Raw genomic sequence first — 25,656 nt, 5'->3', positions numbered from 1 at the left:
TATAAAAGGTCGCTGTGTTTACAGTTAGACAGTTGTTAGTCTTTGTTTTGTGTCGTTGCCACAAGTCAAAATGTTCTGGCTGTGTTTCAGCCTGCCTAATGTTTCATAACCTTATCTTTTCATAGTAAAAGATACTATACTTTTACTACTTTTTTTGATACAAAAAACTGACTTTTTCTCTCCTCACACATTGTTTACCTCCACTTGAAGAGGAAGAACCATCGGGAATTTTCAGCGTAAGGTAACAAAGCGTCTTTTTATTGTTGTTGTTGTTGTTGTAAATTAAGTGCAATAATACATATAAATGCCACGTTTTTTATAAGTAATGTCTCTGGAAAGTAGTTCTACTCTTAAGATATACTTTAAGTGTAATTCGTGGCTAACAGACGACAGAAAGGTTGCTCTTTGTCTGGTTACTCCTGGTGTGAAACTTGTGGGCCACGGGCCAAATTCAACCGCCAGACGATGTAGTGTGGCCCCTGGGCTCATTTTATCACGTGTCGAGCCAAAAGATGGAAATAATCATCTGAAAACTTTGTCCACTCTACTCTACTGACATATTGTGATTAAATGTTTCTTTACCTCAAGCTAACGCTAAGGTTCTCAACTCGTGGTTTGGGACCCAGTTGTTATGTTTTTAATATAAGGGGATTATGACTTTCATTTATTTCAACACAAGAACTTTGGTGCTGTTTTTATTTTTCAATATTTACCAGTAATAACTTAGGCATTGGTAGTAACAGTTAGGTGTCTAGAGAATAAAACCATTTTTGACTAATTTAGAGAAAGTAAACCATTCTCGATTATAGTAGTAGTATTGCAAACAGCTCTAAAACAAAGCTGAACAAGTTAAAAACATTATTTTACAACTTTTTTCTTGTTATTTATACTGATTCCTGTAGTGTCGTTAACCTCAACTCACCTATTGTTTGTTTGTTTCTTCCTTTTTTATTGAATGAGTTTTTCTGGTTCTGTAACTCTTATGTTCCCTCTACTTTAAACATCAGCAATATAAAAGTTTAAATGACGATTTAATCTATATTGTACCAATTAGAGGTGTTGAAAAAAATCTAGTCGTCGATATATCGCGATATTACGTTTCGCGATTCTCGGATCGATTCAAAATGCATCCATTACTATTATTTATTTATTTATTTATTTTGACCTTTATTTACCAGGAAAGTCTTTTCCACTGCAGGATACACTGTAACTGCACAAAGAAGTGCACATTGAGCATGTTGACCAGCTTGTGTTTTTTCAATAAATTCTAAAAAGAAAGTACTAACTTTATGCATGTATTTGTTGTTCTCGTCATATACCTCAGTTAAATTGCACTAAAGCCATGTTGCACAAAAGTCAAAGTTGGTTTAAAAGCCACAGCCAGATTGTATGTTATCTTTTTATTTTAAGTTGTTGGCACATGGCATGTTAAAGCCAATGTTTTGAGTGTAAAATATGCCAATAAAATATATTTCATACATAATGTTCTCATGAAGGTGTACACATTTACAGATTAGTTGTTTTTTCAGTCATATATTTAAAAAAAAAATTGCAATAATCGCCTTATACTTTAATATCGGGATATATCGTATCGTATCGGGATACGAATCATATCGCCAGATGCCAGCCAATACACACCCCTAGTACCAGTGATGACGTCATGTAAATTTCACAATTTATGTTAATTGACATGCGTGTCACATCATATTCTTTGCTTCCTCCTTATTTATTCCTTATTAGTCACAGCACTGCGTCAGACTTGTGGAGAAACCTGTCTTAATGTGCACATAACATGTAATGAGCTGCTCCATCTGCTGCAGGTGACGACTGTAAAAACAGTGAGTCTGACACTGAGGGATTAAAAATAACTTGAGATAAAATTACCTCAACTGAGCAAAGGCCATGCTGTCTAGTAACTTTCGAATAAGTGGAATAAGCATATGGATTTTGTAGATTTCCTGAAAAAAACATTTAATGAACTTAATTGTTTGATCTAGTTTTCTTTTCTCAAACTAGATTCAACAAAGATGTTTATTGATGTTAGCACCGTCACAGCTCTGACTTCAGCCTTTATGATAGCATCCCTGCCCCCCACGCTCTTTTAAAAACAAACCTGATTGACGTGTAGGTCGGCCTTTCCAACCGTTGTACAACCCTTTTTTTTTTTTCCCGCCTTTATCTCTGCCATCTTCCGTCTCGTGGAGTTCATTGTGCTGCAGGGAACTACTGTTTCACTATAGTGAGGAACTCACAGGAGGAACAGCCATGTGGTGTTGTGTTCTGCTTTATTTAACTCTTTAACTCCACAACTTGTTTAGTTATGTTTTATTAATTATATTGTTTGATGACTTCACAAACCTCCTGAATCTGATTTGGTGCCATTATATTTACAACATAACCAGGGTTGGATTCAGTTACCATTACGTTTGCAGTTACCCGTATTCAATTGCGATTACAGTGACCAGCATTTTTTTACATCTCAATAGATTTTTATCCTCAGAATGTCAATTACAATTATGTTCTCAATTGCTGAATACCAATTACAATTAATCACAAATTACTGAGCCTGAAATAAATAACATTAACTTATAAAAGTTAACTTTCTCCTTGTGTTAGCTTTCTGTTAGCATCTCTTATGATAAATCATCATCCTACATCATCTGTAAAATACACTTTCTTTCCAATCTATTGCTTACTTTGTTTGGCTTCCTAATTAATGAAAATATAGGTTTTAATATTTTTGCTGTGGACATCAGTCTTTTTTGTGTCACTAAACCCCTAGATTTCAATTTTTTTAAATGGTAAAATGTGTGAAAGCTTGATATGAAACATATTTTAATAATTTAATGTGTAGAACTGAACATGGAACTGTAACATGGTTACAGCAGCTTTGCGTTAAATTATAATTGACAATCTTATAGAATTTTCATGGCAATTACAACAAAGTAAAATATCCAAACTCAATTACAATTTAATTATGATTATGACAGTAACAGATTTTTACAACAATAATTGCACCATAATTGTAATTAATTATCAATTACGCAATTACAATTGTAATTGACCCCAACGCTGAACATAACTAATGATTGTAATTGTCGTCTGTGCTCTTCATCCTTAGCTGTGTATTGAAGGTGGCAGCCATGGTGTTGATACTGGGTAGGAGAATGAACAGGGAGGACTCCGGGGTCAGAGACTCTCCTGCTGTCAAACGCAAGGTGCTGCCAAACTATCATCAACCTATTTGTAGTATTATACATTTAAATGCCATTAAGTTGTATGTAACTTTTTAAAAATTGTGTTATTTTCTATTTCAGGTGTTTGAGGTTGAATCCAAAACTTCAGCCTGTCAGGATGTCTTGGACTTCTGCTCAGGTGCTTCACACTCTGAGGGCATCCTGCAGGTGTTCAATGAGTTTCGCGATTGCCGGCTTTTCACGGATGTGGTGATAAGTGTGCAGGGCCGTGAGTTCCACTGCCACCGCGCCGTGCTGTCCGCCTGCTCCTCTTACTTCAGGGCCATGTTCTGCAATGACCACCGCGAGAGCAGAGAGATGCTGGTGGAGATCAATGGCATCCTGTCCGAAGCAATGGACTCGTTCCTGACCTACGTTTACACCGGTCGAGCCAAGATCACAACCGAGAATGTCCAGTTCCTCTTTGAGACTTCCAGTCTCTTCCAGATTGGCACTCTCCGCGATGCCTGTGCAAAGTTCCTGGAGGATCAGCTGGATCCATGCAACTGCCTGGGCATCCAGCGCTTTGCTGACGCCCATTCTTTAAAGCAGCTAGCTGGCCGCTGTCGCAGTTACTCCCTGGCCAACTTCTCAGAGGTGGTTCAGCACGAAGAGTTCCTCGACCTGCGTAAAGAAGAGCTGGAAGAATATATAAACAGTGATGAGCTGTCCATTGGTAAAGAAGAAGTTGTGTTTGAGGCGGTGATGCGCTGGGTGTACCACAGTGTGGAGCTCAGGAGGCCCATACTCAAGGCTCTCCTGCAGCATGTCCGCTTGCCCCTTTTGCACCCAAACTACTTTGTTCAGACGGTGGAGGGAGACCAGCTCATACAAACCGCCCCAGAGTGCTACCAGCTCCTCCACGAGGCCCGGCGCTACCACGTGCTCGGGAATGAGATGATGTCACCCAGAACTCGTCCACGCAGGTAAGAAAAATAATGACTTTTGTCCTATGAAAAACCTGTCTGGTAACCTCCATACTCTGTGATAATCAAATGATTCAGTGCTGCAGTCACACAAGATGATGTTGATGCCTGATCAGGTTCTGATGCCTGTTTTTTTTTGTTTTTGTTTTTTTGATCAAAACTCCCGATACGTTGGAATTTTTTTTTGAAAGTGGCATACACGCATAGGGATTTTCTAAATCTGAAGATATTTTTGATCTGTTACAAACCCATAAATAAAAAATCAGTTTTGATGTGAGATTGTCTGTTGAGATTATCAGTATGTGTGATTTGCTCTGATAATCTCAACACGCCACACACATACATTCTTAGCAACTCAGGGTTTTCCTACTTCTAACATTGTACGGGTCAGCCATGTTTAAGATATAGCGACGTGCTGCTGTTGAACTCGGGAATTTTAACTTGGAAATGCTGATTTCCGAGTTGCCTTGAACAGCGGCATTACGTGCGTCGCAGTCAGCCCACTTGTTGATCGGCTACATACATCTGGTTTAATATTTACCAGAGCCAATTATCAGCACAAATTCACACTTAACACACCTTAGACCCACAAGATAATTGTATAGGTCAATCTTATAAATTGTAAAATAATCTAGCGTTTGCCATCCTTGGTCGGAGCGAGGGATTATTGGGACAAAACATATAGATTGTCTTTATGTGTGTACCCAGCTTAAGTTTCAGTTTGTATACAAACTTGTGCTCCTGGTCGTGTTGTTGTTGTGCATGCATGTGCGTGGGAGAGAGACAGGGAGTGCCATTGTGCCAAGCAGAAGTTTTTTACTGACTGAACTGTGTTTTGACGCTGTTTAGAAACTGGACATGTTACTACAAGGCACGGTTGGCTGAAAGGGGAAAAAAAAATTGTGACGTAGTAAAATGCAGTATTTAAATGTTGAGTCTTGTCAACATTCCAGGGATAAAAATCACCTCACTGATGTTTGGATTCCCTGGTTTCCTCACATGTTAACCTTACACCTAGTTTGTGTCGAGTCTTTTCAGTTGTGATTTTGTGTATGTGTTAAAATGGCGGTAAGCTATTGAGTGTAATCCAAGAATAGATAAATAAAAAGTTAGTAAGGTTCATTGCACGTGACTCGTGTACAGTTGCCTTTGCTTATAATAAGGAGTTTAGGTGTGAACACTGCTGCTCGTCAGTTGAACTCTGTCACATGTTCTGCAGGGGTGTTGACTGTTTCCAGGCAGATCAGCTCATAACTATAAGCCAATCAAGCAGCTGGCATTCACACTGTTGGCTTCGTTTGCCTTGAGGGCCCTGCTCAAAACACATGCCTGTCCTCAGCTTTCAAGTCGACCCCATTATCTCTTTGTTCATTAGGGAACATTCTGGTATATAGATATAATCACCTGTACTTGAACACTTCAAACTACTTGGCTTGAAAAAAAATGTGTGTTTGTCCTTAGCTGTTGTTTGGATGTAGAGCCGAAATGACTGCTTTTGGGTCGTAGAACAAGAAAAGAAAGCTCCCGCAAAGACAGTGCGTTTAACATTACAACATGTTTTAAACAGCCAAAAAGCTCTGAGATCATGGAAACAGCTGTTTTTGTTATACTGCTGATTGGCACGCTAAATTTATACCATTCTTTGTTTCACAAAAGATCTGAACTAAATGTTTTCTCTGATTAGATATCTGGAAGGATTTCACTTTGGGGGGAAAAAAGCTGAAGCCCTGCCCCAAGTGTGCTTCTATGTACTTTAATGATGTCATCGTGGAATGAACTTAGCTTTGATTTCCTGTGGAAACCATTACAGTATTTTCACCATTTTATACAAATCATATACCAACTGTATGTCTTAATTTTTGTTCTCTGGTCAACAGATTTGTTATATTAATATTCTAAATAATGTAATCCACTTAATCCTTTGGGAAAATCTTCTTTATCTGTGTTGCCCTTTCTTCTCTATCTTGCCCTCTTACTCATCCTCCCCTCTCTATTCCACAGGTCGACCGGCTACTCTGAGGTGATCGTGGTGGTGGGAGGCTGTGAGCGAGTGGGGGGCTTTAATCTACCATACACTGAATGCTATGACCCGGTCACAGGAGAGTGGAAATCCCTGGCAAAACTGCCAGAGTTCACCAAGTCAGAATACGCCGTCTGTGCCCTCCGCAATGATATCCTGGTGTCAGGTGAGATCCCACTGTACAAAGATAGTTTATTGGTTGACTTTATAAACCTTGGCCTGTCACGTCTGACTCCTGCATAGATAGATCTGGAGTTAATAATTGAATGAATATGTAAATACTTCTTATTTAATACCCCAAATTTTAAAGCACTGAATCACTTGAGGAACTGTGCATATGTATGGAAAGTTTTTGTGTGTGTGTGTGTGTGCGTGTGCTTGTATAACTTGCCATCTATTCTCTCTGTGGGAAATGCTATTTTGGCAGTTTGCCTACCCTCAGCACGAGAGCAACATCTGGACACACTCTCCAGGCTATGTGTCCTGTTAAGGGCCTCCCCTCTTTCCAATTGGTCAGTCAGAAAGGTTGCAGGCTACACATAAATGAAATCAGCTGTTTTGGAATTTCCTTTTTTCAAGGATGTATGTATTTTTGTATTTTTGGGGGGGAGGGAGAAAAATAAATTTAGTGAGAATCCCAGCTTTAAAGGTCCAGTATTATGCTGTTTTTCACCCATCTCCATTTGTTCTAAGAACCCCAACAACATCATATTTAAGGTTTATTTTTCCAAACTTGCCTGTTTTCTGGTTTTAGCCCTCTGAAATGTCAATTTCATGACGCTTCTAAAAAACAGGCTGTTTTGGGGCCTTCATGCATGTGCATGAGTGGGCGTGTCTGTAGACGCAGACTTTATGCCTCACTCTTGGAGAGGGCGATTACCATAGAAATTTTCTTTTGCTATCCACACACTCTTGTTATTGTTTTCAGCCAAAGAAATTGCACATTACAGTAAAACACATGGCTATTTAAGTCCAAAAAATCTGCTTCACGGTGTGTTTATCACAACAGCAGCGGTGTCAGTCAGCTGTTTCAAACACTCACCGCAGCTTCTCCGTCACTTTCTTGTCATCCTCACCTCTACTGACCACAGGAATTGCACTGGGTCACAAACATGTCGGATCACGTCAAAGGCGATACGAGATGATGTAACGGCTACTAAAAGTGGAACTGATTGTGAGTGCTTCAGATTATCTATATACTGGATAATATATATACTTCACGTAAATATATTATTTGTGGATAAAGGGACTAGTGGTTAAGGGCGCAGGCTTGTAATCGTAGTCTCACTGGTTCTAATCTTCCTGGTCCATCACTGTGGGATGTTGATCAGTCCCTTATATTAACCCTAACTGCTCGCTGGGCGCTACACCATGTCTGCCCACTGCTCCTCAGGGAGGGGTTCAATACAGAGAACACATTTTGTGTATGTAGCTTTACATATATGACAGTAAAATAAAATGTATATTCTTTATTAAATCACAGTTTTCATTTTACCTGTGAGGTAGTTTGAGAGCTCACATTCTTATAGTGTAGGAGAAGCCAGGATTGTTAGGAGGAGTTTTTGCTATGTGAGGTCACAATGTGAAAAAAAATCCAACTTGCCCATTTGGAGCTGACTTTTTTCAAAATGTGGAATAACGAGGGAGGGAGGAAACAGAACTTTTCAACTTTGGCCCTCTGAATGAGGCTAAAGGAATGTATATCACTGTATCAAAACCATTATGAAGTGAATTTTATCATAATACTGCTCTTTTATTAGGAAGTCCTGTTAAACTGCATTTTTGTATTTTGTGCCATGAATGGTGTAAGCCTTCTTCAATGAAAACAATCTGGAATAACAAAGTTTGGGAATACTTCATTCCTCTTAACCACAGTCATAGCATGTTGCTGCCAATGTCAGAAGTGAAGTGCACACTTGCAGTTCTGCAGTGAACTGAGAGCAGTGAGGGTAACAGTTTTTTGTGCAATTGTTTTGGAGCAGACAAAGGGGCGATTTCATCAAGTTCTGAAATAAAGGGTGGTAAAAAAAAAAAAAAAGAAAAAAAAAAAAAAAAAAAAAAAAAAAAAAAAAAAAAAAAAAAAATGAAATAAAGGGTGGTAAACCAATTGCGTCCCTAAATCCTTTGGTGACGTAGTTTCCTCACCTGCTGCGAGGAATTCACTAGGATTGCAACAATGATTAGCATGCGTGCAGAAGTGGTGGAGACCGCCCTATTTAAGTGAACATTTTGCTTGTTCAATGTGTAGAGGTGAGGCGCACAGAAGCACACAATGACATTTGGGGAAGTTAAGGCAGAGGCAGATGGACTTCTCTTTCTGCTGCACAAACATCTAATAATGTAGAAAACTAAATAAACAAATTTTTTTTTTTTTTCTTTTTTTTAAAAAAACATTAAAACCTAATGATATTTTTTGCCCCTAAATTAATGCGGCTGCTCCATCAGGTCCTGTATAGGCAGATTTGAACAGCGACTGAGTTAAAAGATCTGAGTTGATGCAGCAACACAGTCTGTCAATCAGCACCATTTGAAGATGATCTACTGACCATCATCCAGCAGGCTTGAGCAGCGCTGTGTGACATCCATATACAGTAGATCCATGCACAGCGTCCTCTGGCTCTTCACCGCAGTGGACACGCACAAACCCGACTCCACGCGGGCTTCAGGCATCCAGCTTTTTCTCCCTCACACACACTTTACTCACACTTCATTTTCTCATTCAGTGTCTGTTAATATTGTCTATTGTTTAATTATTATTATTTTCCTATACTAGAAAGGTTAACTGGAGCCTTTTTTTCCATCTCTGCTGTGTTTTGTTTAAACGTTTACTGCAGCGATAATCCCTGCGTGTGTGTTTGCACCTGCTTGTCAGTCGTACTGTTTTTCTGTGCTAAAACAATCACAGCAAACACTTCCAGAGTTGATGAACTGCATTAATTTATTTGCATGTCCTCCTCCCATTTTTTTGCTCACCTTGTGAGCTCTGCCTACTATACATATTCATCAGAGGAAAACGCGATAAATGGATTGAGGGCGCATTGCGATGTGCAGCAGCCGCACACTCCTGATTCCCTAGAGTTTGTACGGCTTATTAGCGCATGGAGATACATTTGTACACAATTTAATACCCCTAAACCTTTAGTGAATCTGCCCCTATATGCCTGCTGCAGATGCTCGTGTTCAGGCAGGCCTTGCATGTGCTGCACCACACTGATGTACAAAAACATCAGTAAAACGAGAAGTGGAGTGGAGGGGGATGTACAGAAAATTGTCCCCTTCAGCAAAGAGTGTGCAGAGTTTTGTAACTGTGCCAAGTCGTCACGTGTAACTATAACAAGCCTCAAGCGTGCCAACTAGAATCAACACACATGCTTCCCCCACATCTTGCTGTTTCAAATGCACGCACACAGCTTCCTCAATGGTTATTCTCATGTTTATTACCTTGTGTGTGTGATGTACACATTTCTGTATTTCTCACACATACTTTCCGTCACATATCTTCTTTCTGTCTGCTCTGCGATCCAGTTCAAGCTATTTCAAGTGCATGCCTGGACCTTTAATCTTTTCCACAGCTGCTGTTTGCTGAGGTCTTAAAAAGAAGTGCTTCAATAGGCTATGGCATTGCATACAAATCTGTACTAGGATGGAAACTCTGGTGGTAACTGAATTATTTTATTTTTTATACTTCGCACGGATTATTGAAGAAGGACAAAGCCCATGTTTTTTTAGGAACATGTCAAGATTTTGAAAAATGATCTGCAAAGTTTGTTTAAGATCAGTTTTCCAGGAAGTTCTGGTCATGGCAAAGTTTCCTCTTCCTATTGCGTGTAACAGGAGAATAATTCTGTAGTCTGTTCAGTTGCCCAAATATAGTAGTCAAGGATTCAATAAATCTGGGTCAGTTGTTCTTGCTCAGGCCACGTTTACATGGGAGCTTTAATTCCTCTTTAATTGAGAATAAAAGTTAAATCCTCTTTAAACTGACCATGTAAACACTTAATTCCTAATGCAAATTTAATTCTGAACCAAACTTAAATCCAAATTGGGTGGCTGGTTTATTCCGATTTTAATTCTGAATTAAATTATTCCTTTTTTTGGTAAACACTTAATCCCACTTTAAATTAATTCCGGCCGTTCTGCGCATGTGTGACTTGCCGCGATAACGCACTGGTAAAAACATAGTCCAGGATGGCCACCCGGACTCCAGCCGACACGATTTATTTAATAAGAGCCTTAAAAGACATGAATATAATAAAAAGAGTGGATGGACGGAATCATAAACATACGGACATTCACACGGACACACAGACTTATTACGCACACACGGACCTCGGTAAACAGAACAGGCTTTATCAGGACATAAAGCACCAGAGCTTCACTGATGATGCGCGGATCATTACAAAGTTAATTTTTTACGCAACGTCTTGTATAGTGGAGGTAGAACAGCTGTTGTATTAACCGCTGGCTTTGATTGACCAAAGTACGGAATTCTATCTCCTTTCTCCGCTGCTCTGTCTCTCTTCTGCTGTTCCACAGATGAAAGCGAAACTCTGTTATTGTCGAGTTGCTGCTTCAAAACTACTATCAAAATAAAGGTGAAAACAGTTCTCATGTGGTATTTTATGTTGTACCCCAAAAGAAAAGGTTTGTTGTGTGTTTTTTTCCCGATAGACGCGATAAGTCACGTTTGCCCCCTGTCCAATCAGAACCCTTCTCAACCTCCAGACCTGAAGCAGAATTTTATAATGCCGAATAAACCTGTTTTCCATGTTCCTCAATTCAGAATTACTATTTCCATATAAACACAAAGCAGAACACTTTAATTTGGAATAACTAATTCCAAATTAAGAAACATCATGTAACCGTGGCCACTGTAAGATGCAGTGAACAACATGACTGACGACAGCAGTAAAACTCTTCAAGGATGTAAACAACGCAAAGCTCTAAGAGAGCTGTCGTATAATTGGTTTCAAGGAATCATTGCTAGGTCTTAAGAACAGTTATTAGCAGCAGTGGTCCTTCCCATCACCAACTGCTGATCAAAGAGCTTCCATTTTCAAAGTGGCCCCTCTTTTAAAATAAGCTGTATATGCAAGTCTGTTTTTGAAGTCACACACGTACAGTATGTCAACATGTTTCCTTCACACAAATCTATAATAACACCAAGCCTCAGGGCTGCAGACAGCCTGACTCTAAAAGTCTCCGGGAGATTACAAGTCTGACCCAAGCTGTTCATGACTTCCATACCATGTCTCAATTTTGTCATTGTCAACCTGTCTAAAAAATGAGATGAGTAATTTCTCTTCAAAAAGCAAAGGAGCTTTTAGAATTTGTAAATACAGCTGGACATGCTAGGTCTTTTCCTTGAAGATGGTGATGGTGTAATGTTACTGTAAAAATCAAATACAACGTTTCTTGTTTTGACCAGTAGTGACAGTAATACATAAAAAAAAAAATCAATTAAAGTCAGTTTACTAACGCGCAGCGCAAAAAGCCTTTAACAACAAAGTCTAGAGTTTGTTTGCTTGTTATGTGGGATTTTGGTGCATTGTCCCAGTTCTACTTCTACATCTTGTAGGAGTTTCATGTCCACAGGAATGAGACTCGTATCCACAGGAATGAGATTCGCATCCACAAATAAAACTGTAATTTCAGTGCACAAATTTTACGTGTGAACACACAAATATTTTAACAGTGGTCTTACCCCATTATTATTTCACTTCCAAAGAAGCCTGAAACAATGAGTTGTGACATGTGGATATCAAAGTCCAAAGTCCCAGTTCCAACGAACGATTTTAGAAATAATGAATTTTTGTAGAGTAAAGATTTGAAATAAAACACAAAGCAAGTCCAACTACTCTTGTTAACATCCTTTACAAATGGGAACATGTTTTTTCTTCACAGTTTTTATTTTCTACAATATTGCCTTTCATTTATCTCATTAAAATGTCTTTCAGAGTAGGAACATCTGAATCTTGACCAGGGTGGCTGTGTTATGCAAGTGTAGCAAAAATGCAGTGGCTCCCTTCTGGTTTCCTGACCATTGTTGTCAGATTCTCTTTACAGTGTCATTCCCCAGACATTTGGAAATCCACCAAAATAACCCCTAGTAACTAAGAACTGATTAGAACGTCATTTAGTCCTCAGCAGTGAATTAACAGGAGCATTTATATTAATTTTTAATAACTTTTTAAAAAAGTTTATTAATAGAATTTTTTTATTTATATATGGCAGTGTTTCTTTATCAACGCAATTTCTGTTTTATGCAGTGTGAACACTACTGTGTGTGTTCAATTTACAACCTGGTGTGAAATGTTGTGTGTGTGTGTGTGTCACTGACCCTTTTGTGTTAATGGGCATATGCGGCCCCATCGTTAAAAGTGTCTTCCCTGAAAGGTCCCTGATGTCTGTCTGTGTTTTTGTCAGCGCTTGTTTACTATGTGTGGAGGTGGTGAGACGGGGGGGGGGGGGTGAAGGGGGATTATTGCGAGACACAGAGTGCACATGTTAGAGCTTGTTAGAAGTGTTCCAGGGTCACAGTGTTACATGCTTCAGTGACTGTTGTTATTCACGGCAATCGGAAAGGCATGTGAGGAAAGTGATGGTCACAATGTAGTAGCAGTAGTAATAGTAATAGTAATGTTACTGGGGTGGGGGTAGTGGTACAAATAGAGGTGATGGTGTGTTTACATTAGAAATTCAACAACAGGCATTAATTTAGTACCTGTGTATCCAAGGAAAGTCAGTAGTACATGTGACTGCATGTGTTAGATAGTTTTTATATGTGACTGGGTGTGTGCATTCATTACCGTAATTAATTTGTTTATTAGGTAAACTCTTAAAGGTGCAGTCCGCGACTCCCAGATCCCACTCCCTCCCCGCTGCTTTCCTGCCCTGCCTCCAAACTTTCAAAAGTCCCTCCCTCAGAGGAGCTAAAAAGCTAACGTTACTCTGACAGCAGCATCACAGTAATATAACATGCTCTGTTTAAAGCATATTACTGCAGCGCTTCTTTCTCTCTATGTGCACAAACCTCAGCAACAGCAGCAACAACTCAGTGTCACTTACAGCAGCTCACATGGAGGCTGCTGAGCGCACATGAACAACACATGCACTACAGAGTTCTAGTGTAACAATTACAAATCAAACATAATGTAAATCAAGCAACAGTAATTACCTTTCAAGCAGAAAAGTCACTAATTCCATCTTCTACTCCTCCAGACCATACACTGTAAAAAAGATGGCGCTCTAGTTACGGGAAGGGGGCGGGGCCTGTGAGCAACAGCTGTCAGACAGTGCATCAAACACAACCCTGGCTCTGATTGGTTCTTTTTGCTCGGTCGCGGTGCATTCCGGCAATCTGCCAAAGGCAGCAGGGGGAATCAACGAGTCAGTTTTTTTCACACAAATGACTAGTTTCATGTAATGCTGTCCTTATATAGTGACAACTTTAGCCAATATGACAAAAAGTCACTTTTATAAAAGTTGCAGACTGCACCTTTAAGAATCAACTCCGGTCAAAGACAGACAAGATGCCCAAATCAAAAAGATGGCTGTAGCACAAGAGAAAAACATCTTCTGAATGTTTTATTTGACACAATTGAACAGTCCCCCAACACAAGCACATGGCACTATTAAAAGTGATAATCAAATAAAACATATAAACAATAATAATACAAAAATATTGAATGAAGAATAGTAAGTAATAAACATCCCATGAAAAGAATAGCATTATAAATTTAAAAATTATATATATTTATGTAAATGGTATATAATTTTAGTTATTATTTAGTGGGGTCGCCTGGAATTTCTAGGTAAAAAAAAAACTGCTTAAACATGTATTTTGGAATTATTATTCTTTTTCAGATGAACACCACACACAATACATGTCAAACAACTCTTGTCTATACTTAAACTCTCTCCAATAAAAATATCTGAGGTGGTGCATCTTGTCATTTTGTGCACTAATCCTTGCTACTTTGTATTTGTAAAACATGACCCGAAAAAAGGTTTGACACCTCTGCCTTACTGGGATCATGAATGCATCCAAATGGTTTTTTTCTGTGTGTTTTTAGGTGGTCGCATTAACAGCAGGGATGTTTGGATGTATAACTCCCAACTCAACCTGTGGATCAGAGTGGCCTCTCTTAACAAAGGTCGCTGGAGACACAAAATGGGTGTCCTGCTTGGAAAGGTGAGGAAACCCATGTATTTAAGTTCAAACCTCAAGCCTCTACCCCAACACAGTTTTTTCTTCCTATTTACATTCTTATAACTTCTTAAACATTCAGTCATATGCATACATCATCATGTAGGCCCCTGTATCCTGTACATTAAAATTCCAAATGATCTCCTTGCACCAGTCTGGTTTTGAATTATAAGTGAGTTCATGTCTGCATGTAAGCTGATAAGTAATCCTGGTTGCTGAGTTGTTACTATTTACACTCCTATGTACACAGCAGGTGCACATTTCTGTTTAAGAACAGTGGGAGGTCATTGAACGAGTGCCAACACTGCACACTTCCAAGTTAGGGACTAGCTCAGTCACCCAGCCTGTTTAATACTTTGTGGGCCTTCACTAAACACAAGAGCTCAGAGTTAAATGGAAAGATCTTTAATAAGTGAGTAAGCGCAACACATCCTTTTTGACATCCTTGTGTGTGTGTAATTCAAAGTCAAATGGAGTAAATTCTTTAATACATTACTTGGATTAAAGATGCAATCTGCTATTTTGGAATGCCAGCAAGACCTACTCCAAGCTCCACCCCCTCCTCCCCCTTCTGATAATAAAACAGCAAATCTCTCTGAAGCAAAACAAATAATGAGCTGTCCAATGGAAAAACAGTGACCTCTGCATTGCTTTTCAGGCCCTGCAGATTCTTCATTTGTGTTCGATACTTCCACGAACGGTGTCACGTGACGAGCGTGTATGCTAGAGGAGGGTAGGACAGATGGGGGCGTGGGCAGGATGAGAATTGAAGGCATCTGATTGGTTCTTTCCATTCGGACAGAATAGCAGGGATTGGTCCAAGTTTTGAGGTCTAACTCTTTTGGTTCCTTTTTCTGAATACATATTGTATTGACTACTCCCAGGATGGAAGGACCATTTCACCCAGAATAACAAAAAACAGTTTCTGAACAGGATTGTGGACTCCTTGTTTAAGGTGCCACCACGATTGGCGCATTTCCACTGGCGGTATCAGCTCTACTCGGCTCGGCTCTACACTCTTTTTGCGTGTTTCCACTGGGAAAAAGTACCTCCTCCGTGGTACCTGGTGCTGCTTTTTTCAGTACCTTCTTTGTTGAGGTTCCAAAAGAAGTGTGAAATGTGATGTAGATAAGATAAAAGCCATATTTCTAAATGTCTGCAAAGTATGATTGTGCTTTGAAAGTGTTTCCATTGAACGTTGTTTTGGGCAGGAAACTCGCAACCATGTACGTCACGTTCTGTGACGTGTATTTACGGAAAAAGTATGCTCATAGCGCTTTTGCGACACATTTCAATATTGAAACACCAGAAATACCTCCTTGTGAAAATCATAAAAACTATAGCGATATTTGAGTGTTTTTTGAAATTCCGATGTTTCAATTACCAGTTTTTATTGCCCAATTTAAAACTGACACAAATGTCAGGTTGGCGCTCAATGGAAACGCTTCAAAAAAACAGTATCGGGTCTCGAAACCGAGGAGTGTGGAGCCGTGTAGAGCCAATACCACCAGTGGAAACACGCCATAAGTGTAAAACAGCCTGCCCAGTTCAGTTGCTGTCGGTGTGTGAATGTGACTGGAGAATACATGTAGTTTAAAATGAATTAACCAATTTTTCAATTACCAACCCCCCATGCAATGGGTTACTGTGCATACAGACCATTTGTACACAAGGTCCCAGGCCTTTTAAGGGATTAATGCGTGTTAAGGTTTTCTTTGTATTTCTTTATACTATTACACAATATAATGTTGTGTAGAACTCAGTGATTGATTTGTTTGAAATGTGCCAATTACACAGTGACTCCGCGATGACTTTCATACCTCGAGTCTTGTGAGTTTTTCGTCATTATTTGAACAAGTACAAACATTGACACGTGTGATACATTTTCTGCACAGCCTTGGCCCTGAAGCTGGAGGTTCCATGAGTCATCACTCAGGGTGGAGTTCTTGCTACCCAAAAATCTTTGTCTCATGATTATTGAGGTGTGTTTGAGCCTATTTGCTAACCAATGTTGTGAACAACTTTAAGTATCCTCACACTACATAAAAATGTTCATGTGTACATGAGACCTCCTTGCTGGCCTTCCACAATAGCCTGGCAAATGGCCCGACAGTCACACTGCAGCTATAAAAGTCAGTAATTAACTCCAAACTGAGTCACCTCTCACTATTTGGTGCAAAACAAGTTCAATGGTACAGCTCTAGGTCAACGACATAAAAATACTTTTAATAAAGCAACTTTTAATGAAATAGTATTGTTTTTATATTGCAATTGTTATTGCAAAAAAGCATTATTAATTACTTGTATGATTAAAGGCATGTTTCATGGACTTCATTGCACAGTAAGTCCAACTGTAGACATGTTTTTACTGTAATATGAGATAAACCTGTGCATCGTTTGATGTAGTTTACCATAATTTTGTTCTATGCAGTTGTTGATGATATGATGGCATTTTTACAACATGTTTCTCAGAAGTTAGTTCCCCTCCTTCTCAGTCAGTAGTCTGTGTTTTCCTCCACCAGGCTGTAATTTCCCTCCCACGTGAATGGCACTGATGATCCAGGAGCAGAGAAACAAAGCTGTAGCTTCTAAACATAATGAACACATATGTTCACGCTTTGAAGCAATTATCTTCCTCTAGACGTTATCAAGGTTATGAAAGCATGATATACTCGTACAAATTTTAGGAGAACTAACTTTGATCAACAGGCCTGTGGAGGCTTTATCTTCTGAGACTTTGAGAATAATATACAATAAATGGAGCTTCTCAACATCCTGTGTACAGTATAATGACCTGTTGGACTGGTTGCGTTTCCAAAGATTGTTCACTAAATACGTCATCTGTTGTTTTCATTGCCCTGTTATGACTGCACTTGGTGACGGCTGTGGTTGCCTATCACAGTACTTTCACTGTGTTATTTTCCCTGAGCTCAAGTCATCCACTCTTTGTGTTTCTCTCCTGGTCTCGACTTCTCACCTGTCCGAGAGGCACTTCATCACTTTGTTGTTATTGGTGCTTCGGCATTGTTTCAAAGAAAATGTCTTTGGTGACAACCAAACAGTCTCTGCTGACATTGCTGTTAAAGTGTCATGTGTCTTCTATAGATGTATTATTTTCACACTAATGAAACCGAGGAGGCCTTTGTCAAATGAGTGATGCAGTGCCTCAACGTCAACAACTTTATTCAATGAAAACCTTCATCTCGTCAATCAAATGAACTTTATTTTACGCTTTTAAACGATTGTCACACTTGGATGTTAATAACTGTTTGTAAAGTACAAACATAAAAAGACATCTGTGGCTCTGCTGGGGGAGGGTTGGTCTTTGATTCGTAATGTTTGCACTAAACCCTACGTTGCTCTAAATAGAAATTAGCACCCTGTATGGCAGCTGTGTTGAATGGATGAATGCTTTGGAACATATACTCAAGTTGTGCTTTATGTAAAATCCATTTACCATTCAAGTTTAATGTATTACTCTTTCATCAACCCTATTCCAAGCACAAAGCAAATGTGATATTAGAAGTTTCCATTGAACTAGTTGAACAGATACAAAGAAATGTCTCAACAAATACAACTGTTACATTTAATTAAGTCTTTTTGTTGTTGCCTAAGTTACCAAGTTCTAATTTGCTCTCTCTCTTATACCAGTTGTTCTCTCTATTTGGTTTGTGAATTGATCGTAAAATGTTGCAAATGCCAGGTTTTTTTCAGCTTTCTGTCCATCTGCTTATAGACAAATATTGCCAGCTGTCCGTGTCAAATCCTAGAATGAAGAAGAAAATGAATTACCTAATCGAGTGAAAAAGATATAGTCCCTTTCAACCATTAGCCAGGTGTTAATTGTAGAGATCCACATGTCCAGTTGCATCATCCCCCAGCTTTTTTTTTAGTAGTTTTTTTTGTTTTTTTTATTTATTCACTTCCTCCTCTAAGCCCTTTGTTTTGTCAAATACAGGATTGGCCTGAGGGTTTGAAGTGGCATAACAGCACCCATAAAGTTGCTTAGAAAGAAAACACATATTGTCCTCCTGTAGAATAAATGTAAAAAATCAGCCTATTTTGTAAAATGTTGATATGAATGTGATAATGTTAAATGTGGTAAAATGTTGTGGATACAGTATATCGTTTTATTTATTTATTTTTTCTTTGGCCAAGGTTTTTGTCAAAATTATCATAATTGGGAAAGTGTTATGCACGTGTACTGTGCATTAGTTAGATGACCTATATTTTGATTTCCCAGATGTTATACCACGTCAGTTGATGTATCCTTAGATTTCCAGGTCAACACAACCTAAACTCTTTGAACACCACATTTATTGACCTTAGTTTAACTTTGTTGTCTTTGCAGTAACAGTGTTGATTGATTGATATTGACAACAGGATGTTTTGTTCCTTAGGTAAAATTTATAATCAGGCCAAAAAAGGGTTCTAAGTGTGTTTGGCAATATAGGGTTCAACTTCAACCCTTGGTATAGATGTACTTGAAAATTGAAATTGTTATGTAAAATAAAAGAATATATTAGAAAAAACAAAAGAAAATGAACTACTGCTGACTTCTTGCCTTGCAGGAATAGTACGATGCTTGGACCCTCACTCAATATATGCAGTATATCCCAACTCCATGTTGACTCCTTTTAAATATAAATGTGATGTAAAGTTGCTTTCTAGCTCAAACACGCTCCCGGTTAACTCACAAGAGAAAGCAATGAGTCAGTTACTTCTTAAACTATGAAATGTTGAAGGTTTGATTCCTTCAGGGTTCCATGTCTGTGTTGACAGATATGAGAGCAACAAGGACAAGAACAATAGTGATTGTATGGGAGCAGCACGTCATTCATCCTGTGCACCTGATAAACTGGTTCTCTAAGTGCTGATGTCAAGAGAAAAGTTCAGACTCATGCACTCATGAACCGGAAAACAAACAGGTTTTACATTTGTTCATTTCATTAAATTAGCTGAACCTGAAGAGTGTGAAGGCAGAAAGCCATCAATGTTATGTTATGTGTCATGTGAGGGAGAATCAGTCGTTTACATTGATTTCTGATCTTATCTGTGTGTCCTCAGGTCTATACTGTGGGTGGCTACGATGGACAGAGTCGCCTCAGCAGCGTAGAGTGTTATGATTCCTTCTCTAACCGCTGGACTGAAGTTGCACCTTTGAAAGAAGCAGTCAGCTCTCCAGCTGTGTCCAGCTGTGCTGGCAAGCTCTTTGTTATTGGAGGAGGACCAGACGACGAAACCTGTTCAGACAAGGTGGGAAGGCAGCATGTACTTGTCTTTCTATAGTTAATCACATGGCAAAGACAGCAATGGGATGTTTTAACCAGATGATACTTGGTTTTGATAGTTAATATGGTAGAATTGCCCAATCCTCACCTTAATAATTTATTTTTATTTATTTATTTATTTTCAGATTTCTTGTTTGTATCAATTCATTCATTAGTGGTTGTTAAAATCAAAACCATGCTGAAATTGATCTAGAAATATATCTACAGTACAGTAACATATACAGTACAAGTAGGGATGATCTGATATCCTTATTTAAGCTATTGTTAGATTTCTGGTTAGATGAAGATTACACTATAAGTTGGATTTAGCGTGCCCACATGAAAGAATCTGATGGCGTTTTGACAGATGACTACAAAGCAGGCAATTTTCCAACATAAACAATTGACTGTCAGCATTTTTCTCTAGAATCCATTTTACCCTCGATAAGGAAGCTGTACACATCCAAGTTGTGAAAGATTTGAGATAATATTGAGATCAAACAGATGTCAGAAAATGGCTCGGTAAAATCCCTTGAGCAAAGCGTCCTAGTGTTACATAAAGCAGTGTTTCTCAAATGGGATGTTTTAACCAGATGATACTTGGTTTTGATAGTTAATATGGTAGAATTGCCCAATCCTCACCTTAATAATTTATTTTTATTTATTTATTTGTTTTCAGATTTCTTGTTTGTATCAATTCATTCATTAGTGGTTGTTAAAATCAAAACCATGCTGAAAGTGATCTAGAAATATATCTACAGTACAGTAACATATACAGTTCAAGTAGGGATGATCTGATATCCTTATTTAAGCTATTGTTAGATTTCTGGTTAGATGAAGATTACACTATAAGTTGGATTTAGCGTGCCCACATGAAAGAATCTGATGGCGTTTTGACAGATGACTACAAAGCAGGCAATTTTCCAACATCAACAATTGACTGTCAGCATTTTTCTCTAGAATCCATTTTACCCTCGATAAGGAAGCTGCACACATCCAAGTTGTGAAAGATTTGAGATAATATTGAGATCAAACAGATGTCAGAAAATGGCTCGGTAAAATCCCTTGAGCAAAGCGTCCTAGTGTTACATAAAGCAGTGTTTCTCAAATGGGGGTATGTGTGCTCCTAGGGGTACGCGATGGCACTATAGTGGGAACTTGAGATAGAGAGAGTGGAAAATTAACAAATAAAGTGTCAGTCTTGGTCCCACCGCAGGCGTGAGATGATCAGAAATGATAAATAACTATAGAAATAAATCTATTCAGGAGCCACTAAATCAGGGTTTTTCAACCTTGGGGTCAGAACCCCATGTGGGGTCGCCTGTACATTTTTAAACAATTATTCTTTTCTTAAATTAAAACAACACACAATCTTAAACATCTGTATTTCTATACTTTCATTTTGTGAATCGAGTTAAACTAAATGTCAGTAAAAAATAATAACCTGAGTTCAAACATGATCAAAAACTAATACTAGGGGGAAAAAATGTCTTTGGGTCGACAGAAATTTTTGATATCAAAATGGGGTCCCGACCCAAAAAAGGTTGGGAACCACTGCATTAAATATTGTTTTTTTTCCACTTATTTACAAAATGAGATTATTTAAAATGTGTGATATCACTCGTTCATTCCATCATTATGCTCTATAGTTGTTTTTAAATAGCAAAATGTTGTAGTCAGACAAAAGGGGGTACTTGGATTCAGAAATAACAGAAAGGGGTACTTGAGCCAAAAAAGTTTGAAAACCACCGCTATAAAGGGTATGAATGGATTACTGTAAAATGATATTTTGCGTACGTATTTTGAATGCTCCCTGTAGCTAATTTAACACCTGGATGTACATTTCAGGTTCAGTGCTACGATCCAGAAACAAACACCTGGTTACTACGGGCCAACATCCCCATCGCTAAGCGCTGCATCACGGCAGTGTCCCTTAACAATCTGATCTACGTGTGCGGCGGTCTCACCAAGTCCATCTTCTGCTACGACCCAGCAGAAGACTACTGGATGCACGTGGTTCACACCTTCAGCAAACAGGTAGAAGAAGGATTGCTGACGTGTTTCATATCTTGAGCTGTTAGTCAGAGAGGATGCAGGAGGCATCATCACTATTATCTCTTTTTTTCTTCCGTCTGAGTTATTGATTTTGACAAATAAGCTATCAAAAGATTCTGAAAGTTCCTGAGATTTATGCTATCACTTTTTTCAACCGTATTGCTAATGTTCAACTAATGCTAGGTTAGTGCTAATGCTAGGCTAATGATAATGCTAGGCTAATGCTAATGTTAGGCTAATGCTAATGTTAGGCTAATGCTAATGCTAGGTTATGTTAATGCTATGCTAATGCTAACACTAGGCTAATGCTAATGCTAGGTTAATGTGAATGCTGAGCTAATGCTAATGCTAGGCTAATATTAATGCTAGGCTAATGCAGTGCAACTCAGGCCAGCACCTGCATCCTCACTTGCATTTTCTTGAGGAAAAGCAAACGTTCTAGTTTGTTTTGTACTGCGACCTAAAGTATTTTTGCGATCTCTCTCCCTGCAGGAGAGCTGCGGCATGTCTGTATGTAACGGTAAGATCTTCATCCTCGGTGGTCGAGGGGAAAACGGTGACGCCACAGACACCATCCTCTGTTATGACCCCTCCACCGGCATCATCACAGGAGTGGCAGCTATGCCCCGACCCATCTCCTACCATGGCTGTGTAACAATCCATCGTTACAATGACAAGTACCACAGGTCATGATTGTGAGGGACAATTAGCGATGTGAGAGCACATACTAAAAGACTGTTCGGATGCACCAACATACACAATAATGTAAAAGTAATAATAACATAATTTTCTTTAAGCTCATTATTTCCTTACAGCATCATGTAGCATTGCTTATTGTAGTGCTGTCGTCGAGTATTAACGCATGGATTCGCATTTAGATAAATGCACGAGGTTGGGGAAATTGTACTTCATATGCTAAACAAAATGCTGTGGACTTGTTTTAACCCCAGGGCTAAACTGAGCTGCAATTCACATCAGAAATAAGTGGAATCCATTGAAAGAGTGTGTTTTTTTTAATCTTCTCAACATTAAATGATGTACATAAGAACTACAAAATCCATATACATACCACACGCACTTGATTAATACACATCATTTGATTCAGTTAATCAATGAATTCAGAGAGAGAACTTTAATCAGCACCCAAACAAGTTTCTCTTTGATCATGTTGTGTCTAATCTCCAATAGCCTTTGATTCAGGTTTTGGCAGCAGTTATATTAACGTATGACCACAATATTGTTGTTGTTTTTTTTCTAAATTAACTTAAACTTTATAAACTTATGTTTTTGATTCAACTTTTTAATGAAACTGGAGTGAGACTTAACGATTAAATTCCCGAGATGAGGTGTTGAATATAACCCTAGAAACTGTTTACCACACAACATTCAGCTTTCATTAGTGTTGATTTGTAAGGATAACACCTCTTTTAGGACCAGAACCATCCAAAACATTATTTGAAAATGTAGTTTGTTTGTTTTTTTAATGTCTATGTCTTGATGTTTATGATTACTTTTGGTGGATTTTACATAGTTTCTGAGTGAACTACAGTCAGATCTCATTCCCCAGTATGACGTTTAGCTTTCCAACACTGTGTTTTTCCCACAGATGAGCTAAAGTCTTCGTGGCTGGTCCTGATTGAACAAACAAAGCCTTAAAGCCGTCTGTGTAACCACTGATCCCACACTGCACTCCATACGCTTGTATACATTAGTACACACTCTGGCCTTTCAGTGGAGTAATTCCCTCTGTTTTTGACTCCTCCTATTGATACTTAAAATGGACCTTATGTTGTAAACAGTCTGCCAGCTGCTCTCGCACTGTATCATATGTCTTTAACAGACACTGGACACATTCTCTGGAATAAGCAGCATTAGGACATAAGACACACGGTAGCGAGTATGATTGTTATCAGAGGCTCCGTTTTCATTTCCTTTTCCCTCGAATTTCATTGTTGTCGGTCACGTTCCATCTGATTTTCTTTCCTTATCAGTCATGCTTCTACGTGCACCTCACACTACTCTGGAATAAGCAGCATTAGGACATAAGACACACGATAGCGAGTATGATTGTTATCAGAGGCTCCGTTTTCATTTCCTTTTCCCTCGAATTTCGTTGTTATCGGTCACGTTCCATCTGATTTTTTTTTTTTTCCTTATCATTCTTACTTCTACGTGCACTTCACACTATTCTGATTTCCCATGCTCTCATTTGAAGCTTTATAATTATGCTTCATTATTTTCATCGTCTGTTTTATTACTTTAAGTTATGACAGTCTGTATCTTTTGTACATCTGAATGTGTTGGGTGATACACAGCTTTCGTGTGTGTGAGGGGGGGGTTTGTGGGTGATTGTTTTACATGTGATCAGCCTTTTGCTGATCTGAATAAGTGGTGTGCATGTGTGGTTTGAAATTATTTGTGATTTTTGACCGAGATGGGACATTGTTGGGATTAATCGGAGCGAGTCGTACGACTTGTGCTAGCGGGACTCCTCGGGCAGATGCTGGCACGTCTCACCTGTACATCTACACATTTAGGATGTAACCAGGGGTTAGTACATGTATGTATGGCATGTGTGTTCACTGATCAGCTGGAGAGGAATGTGTGTGTCCTACAGGGAGGGTGGGTAAGGCTTTCCGAGTGACTGTGCTTTTGGATGGTCAGTAGATGTCACATTGGGTGTTGTTAGACTACAGAAATTGCTGTGAATGTAAGTTTTTATTATGTTTGAATACGTTTTCTATGTTAAACCTCATATTTAAAGGTATCTCCTTGGTTGTCATTTTATTTTTCCTCAACTGAGACTTACATGTGTGCCTTTTAAGAGATTTTCTGTTAAATGTAGATTCTTTTTTTAAGATTTTGTTTTACTGTATCAGTAAATGTTCTTTGCTTTCATGTGACGTATGAAAAAAGACAATAGGATGGTCGGTCCGCTCAGCACTGAATCCATGTACCCTTCATTCTTTGTTCATTCCGTTTTAAAACCAAATCAAAATAACAAAGAAACAGTGTGGTTATTTTGTTTTACTGACTTAAAACCAAAATAGAAATACAGAAAAATCAAACACCAGACAAGCAGCGTTTTTATGTTTTAAAATTACATATTCTGTTTGTGTGATATTTGGATATTTAAGGGGAAACTAGGACGAGAGCTTCATGTTTTAATCTCACCACACAGAGGGGGGACACACGCTTTTACTATCGGACAACAAAAGGAGCAATGCATAATTCAGATGACTGATGAACTGGTGAATTGAAACAATAATACATAAATAAATATATATATATTGGGTATGTTGGGTTAAGTTTGCACGATGTTCACAGATTCAGAATTCCAGCATCAATAACTCTTTACCTATACGTCATCGACACACAAATTAAGCCTTTTTGCCATCGGTGTGAGGTGGTCATTTTATCAAACGCAGCAGAGTAAAAGTCCGCCCCCGTCTGTGGGTCCTCTCTGTGTGGTGAGCTGAAACCATGAAGCTCTCTTCCTCGTTTCCCCCGTAAATATCCAAATATCTCACAAACACAAGATTTCATTTTAAAACAGAAAAATGCAGCTTGTCTGGTTTTTTTTTTATTTTTCTGTATTTCTGTTTTGGTTTTAAGTCGGTAAAACAAAATAACCATCCTGTTTATTTGTTATTTTGATTTGGTTTTAAAACAGAATAACCAAAGAACGAACGGTACATGAATTCCACTGCCCTCTTTGCTCTGTTGCACAAACTAAAAAAAACTAAACCGATACAGCAGAGCAGCAGCAGCCTCCATGTGGGATAACAAACAGGGACCTGTGTGCACAATTGGCTTCTGTCTGTCAAAGCCAATATTAATAACAACTGGGGGCATTTCTGCTTAAACCAGCCTTCAGGCAGGTTTTCCAAGAAGGAATAGTTCAATGTCAGGTCTTTAGGAGTCACTCAGGGTGAGAAAA

At 38.7% G+C, this 25,656-nt stretch overlaps 1 protein-coding gene across 2 annotated transcripts; it reads left to right on the top strand.

Moving 5' to 3' along the window:
• klhl24a (kelch-like family member 24a) lies at window positions 1-24,786 on the top strand. 2 transcript variants are annotated; one of them, XM_028472145.1, is made up of 8 exons: window positions 1-236; window positions 3,122-3,218; window positions 3,318-4,162; window positions 6,164-6,348; window positions 14,258-14,376; window positions 19,459-19,647; window positions 21,510-21,698; window positions 22,209-24,786. In XM_028472145.1, exons 2-8 carry the CDS (start codon window positions 3,144-3,146, stop codon window positions 22,407-22,409), a joined length of 1,803 nt encoding a protein of 600 aa, XP_028327946.1. In that variant the 5' UTR covers window positions 1-236; window positions 3,122-3,143; the 3' UTR covers window positions 22,410-24,786. The 2 variants fall into 2 exon arrangements, with proteins under 2 accessions (XP_028327946.1, XP_028327945.1); XM_028472144.1 differs by having other exon boundaries at window positions 1-241.
• Window positions 24,787-25,656: the final 870 nt, after the last annotated feature.

The sequence above is a fragment of the Gouania willdenowi genome, chromosome 17 (genome assembly GCF_900634775.1).
Source record: "Gouania willdenowi chromosome 17, fGouWil2.1, whole genome shotgun sequence".
NCBI lineage: Eukaryota > Metazoa > Chordata > Actinopteri > Blenniiformes > Gobiesocidae > Gouania > Gouania willdenowi.
The sequence above is the reverse complement of the archived record's forward strand: the minus strand, read 5'-3'. Positions and strand labels throughout refer to the sequence as shown.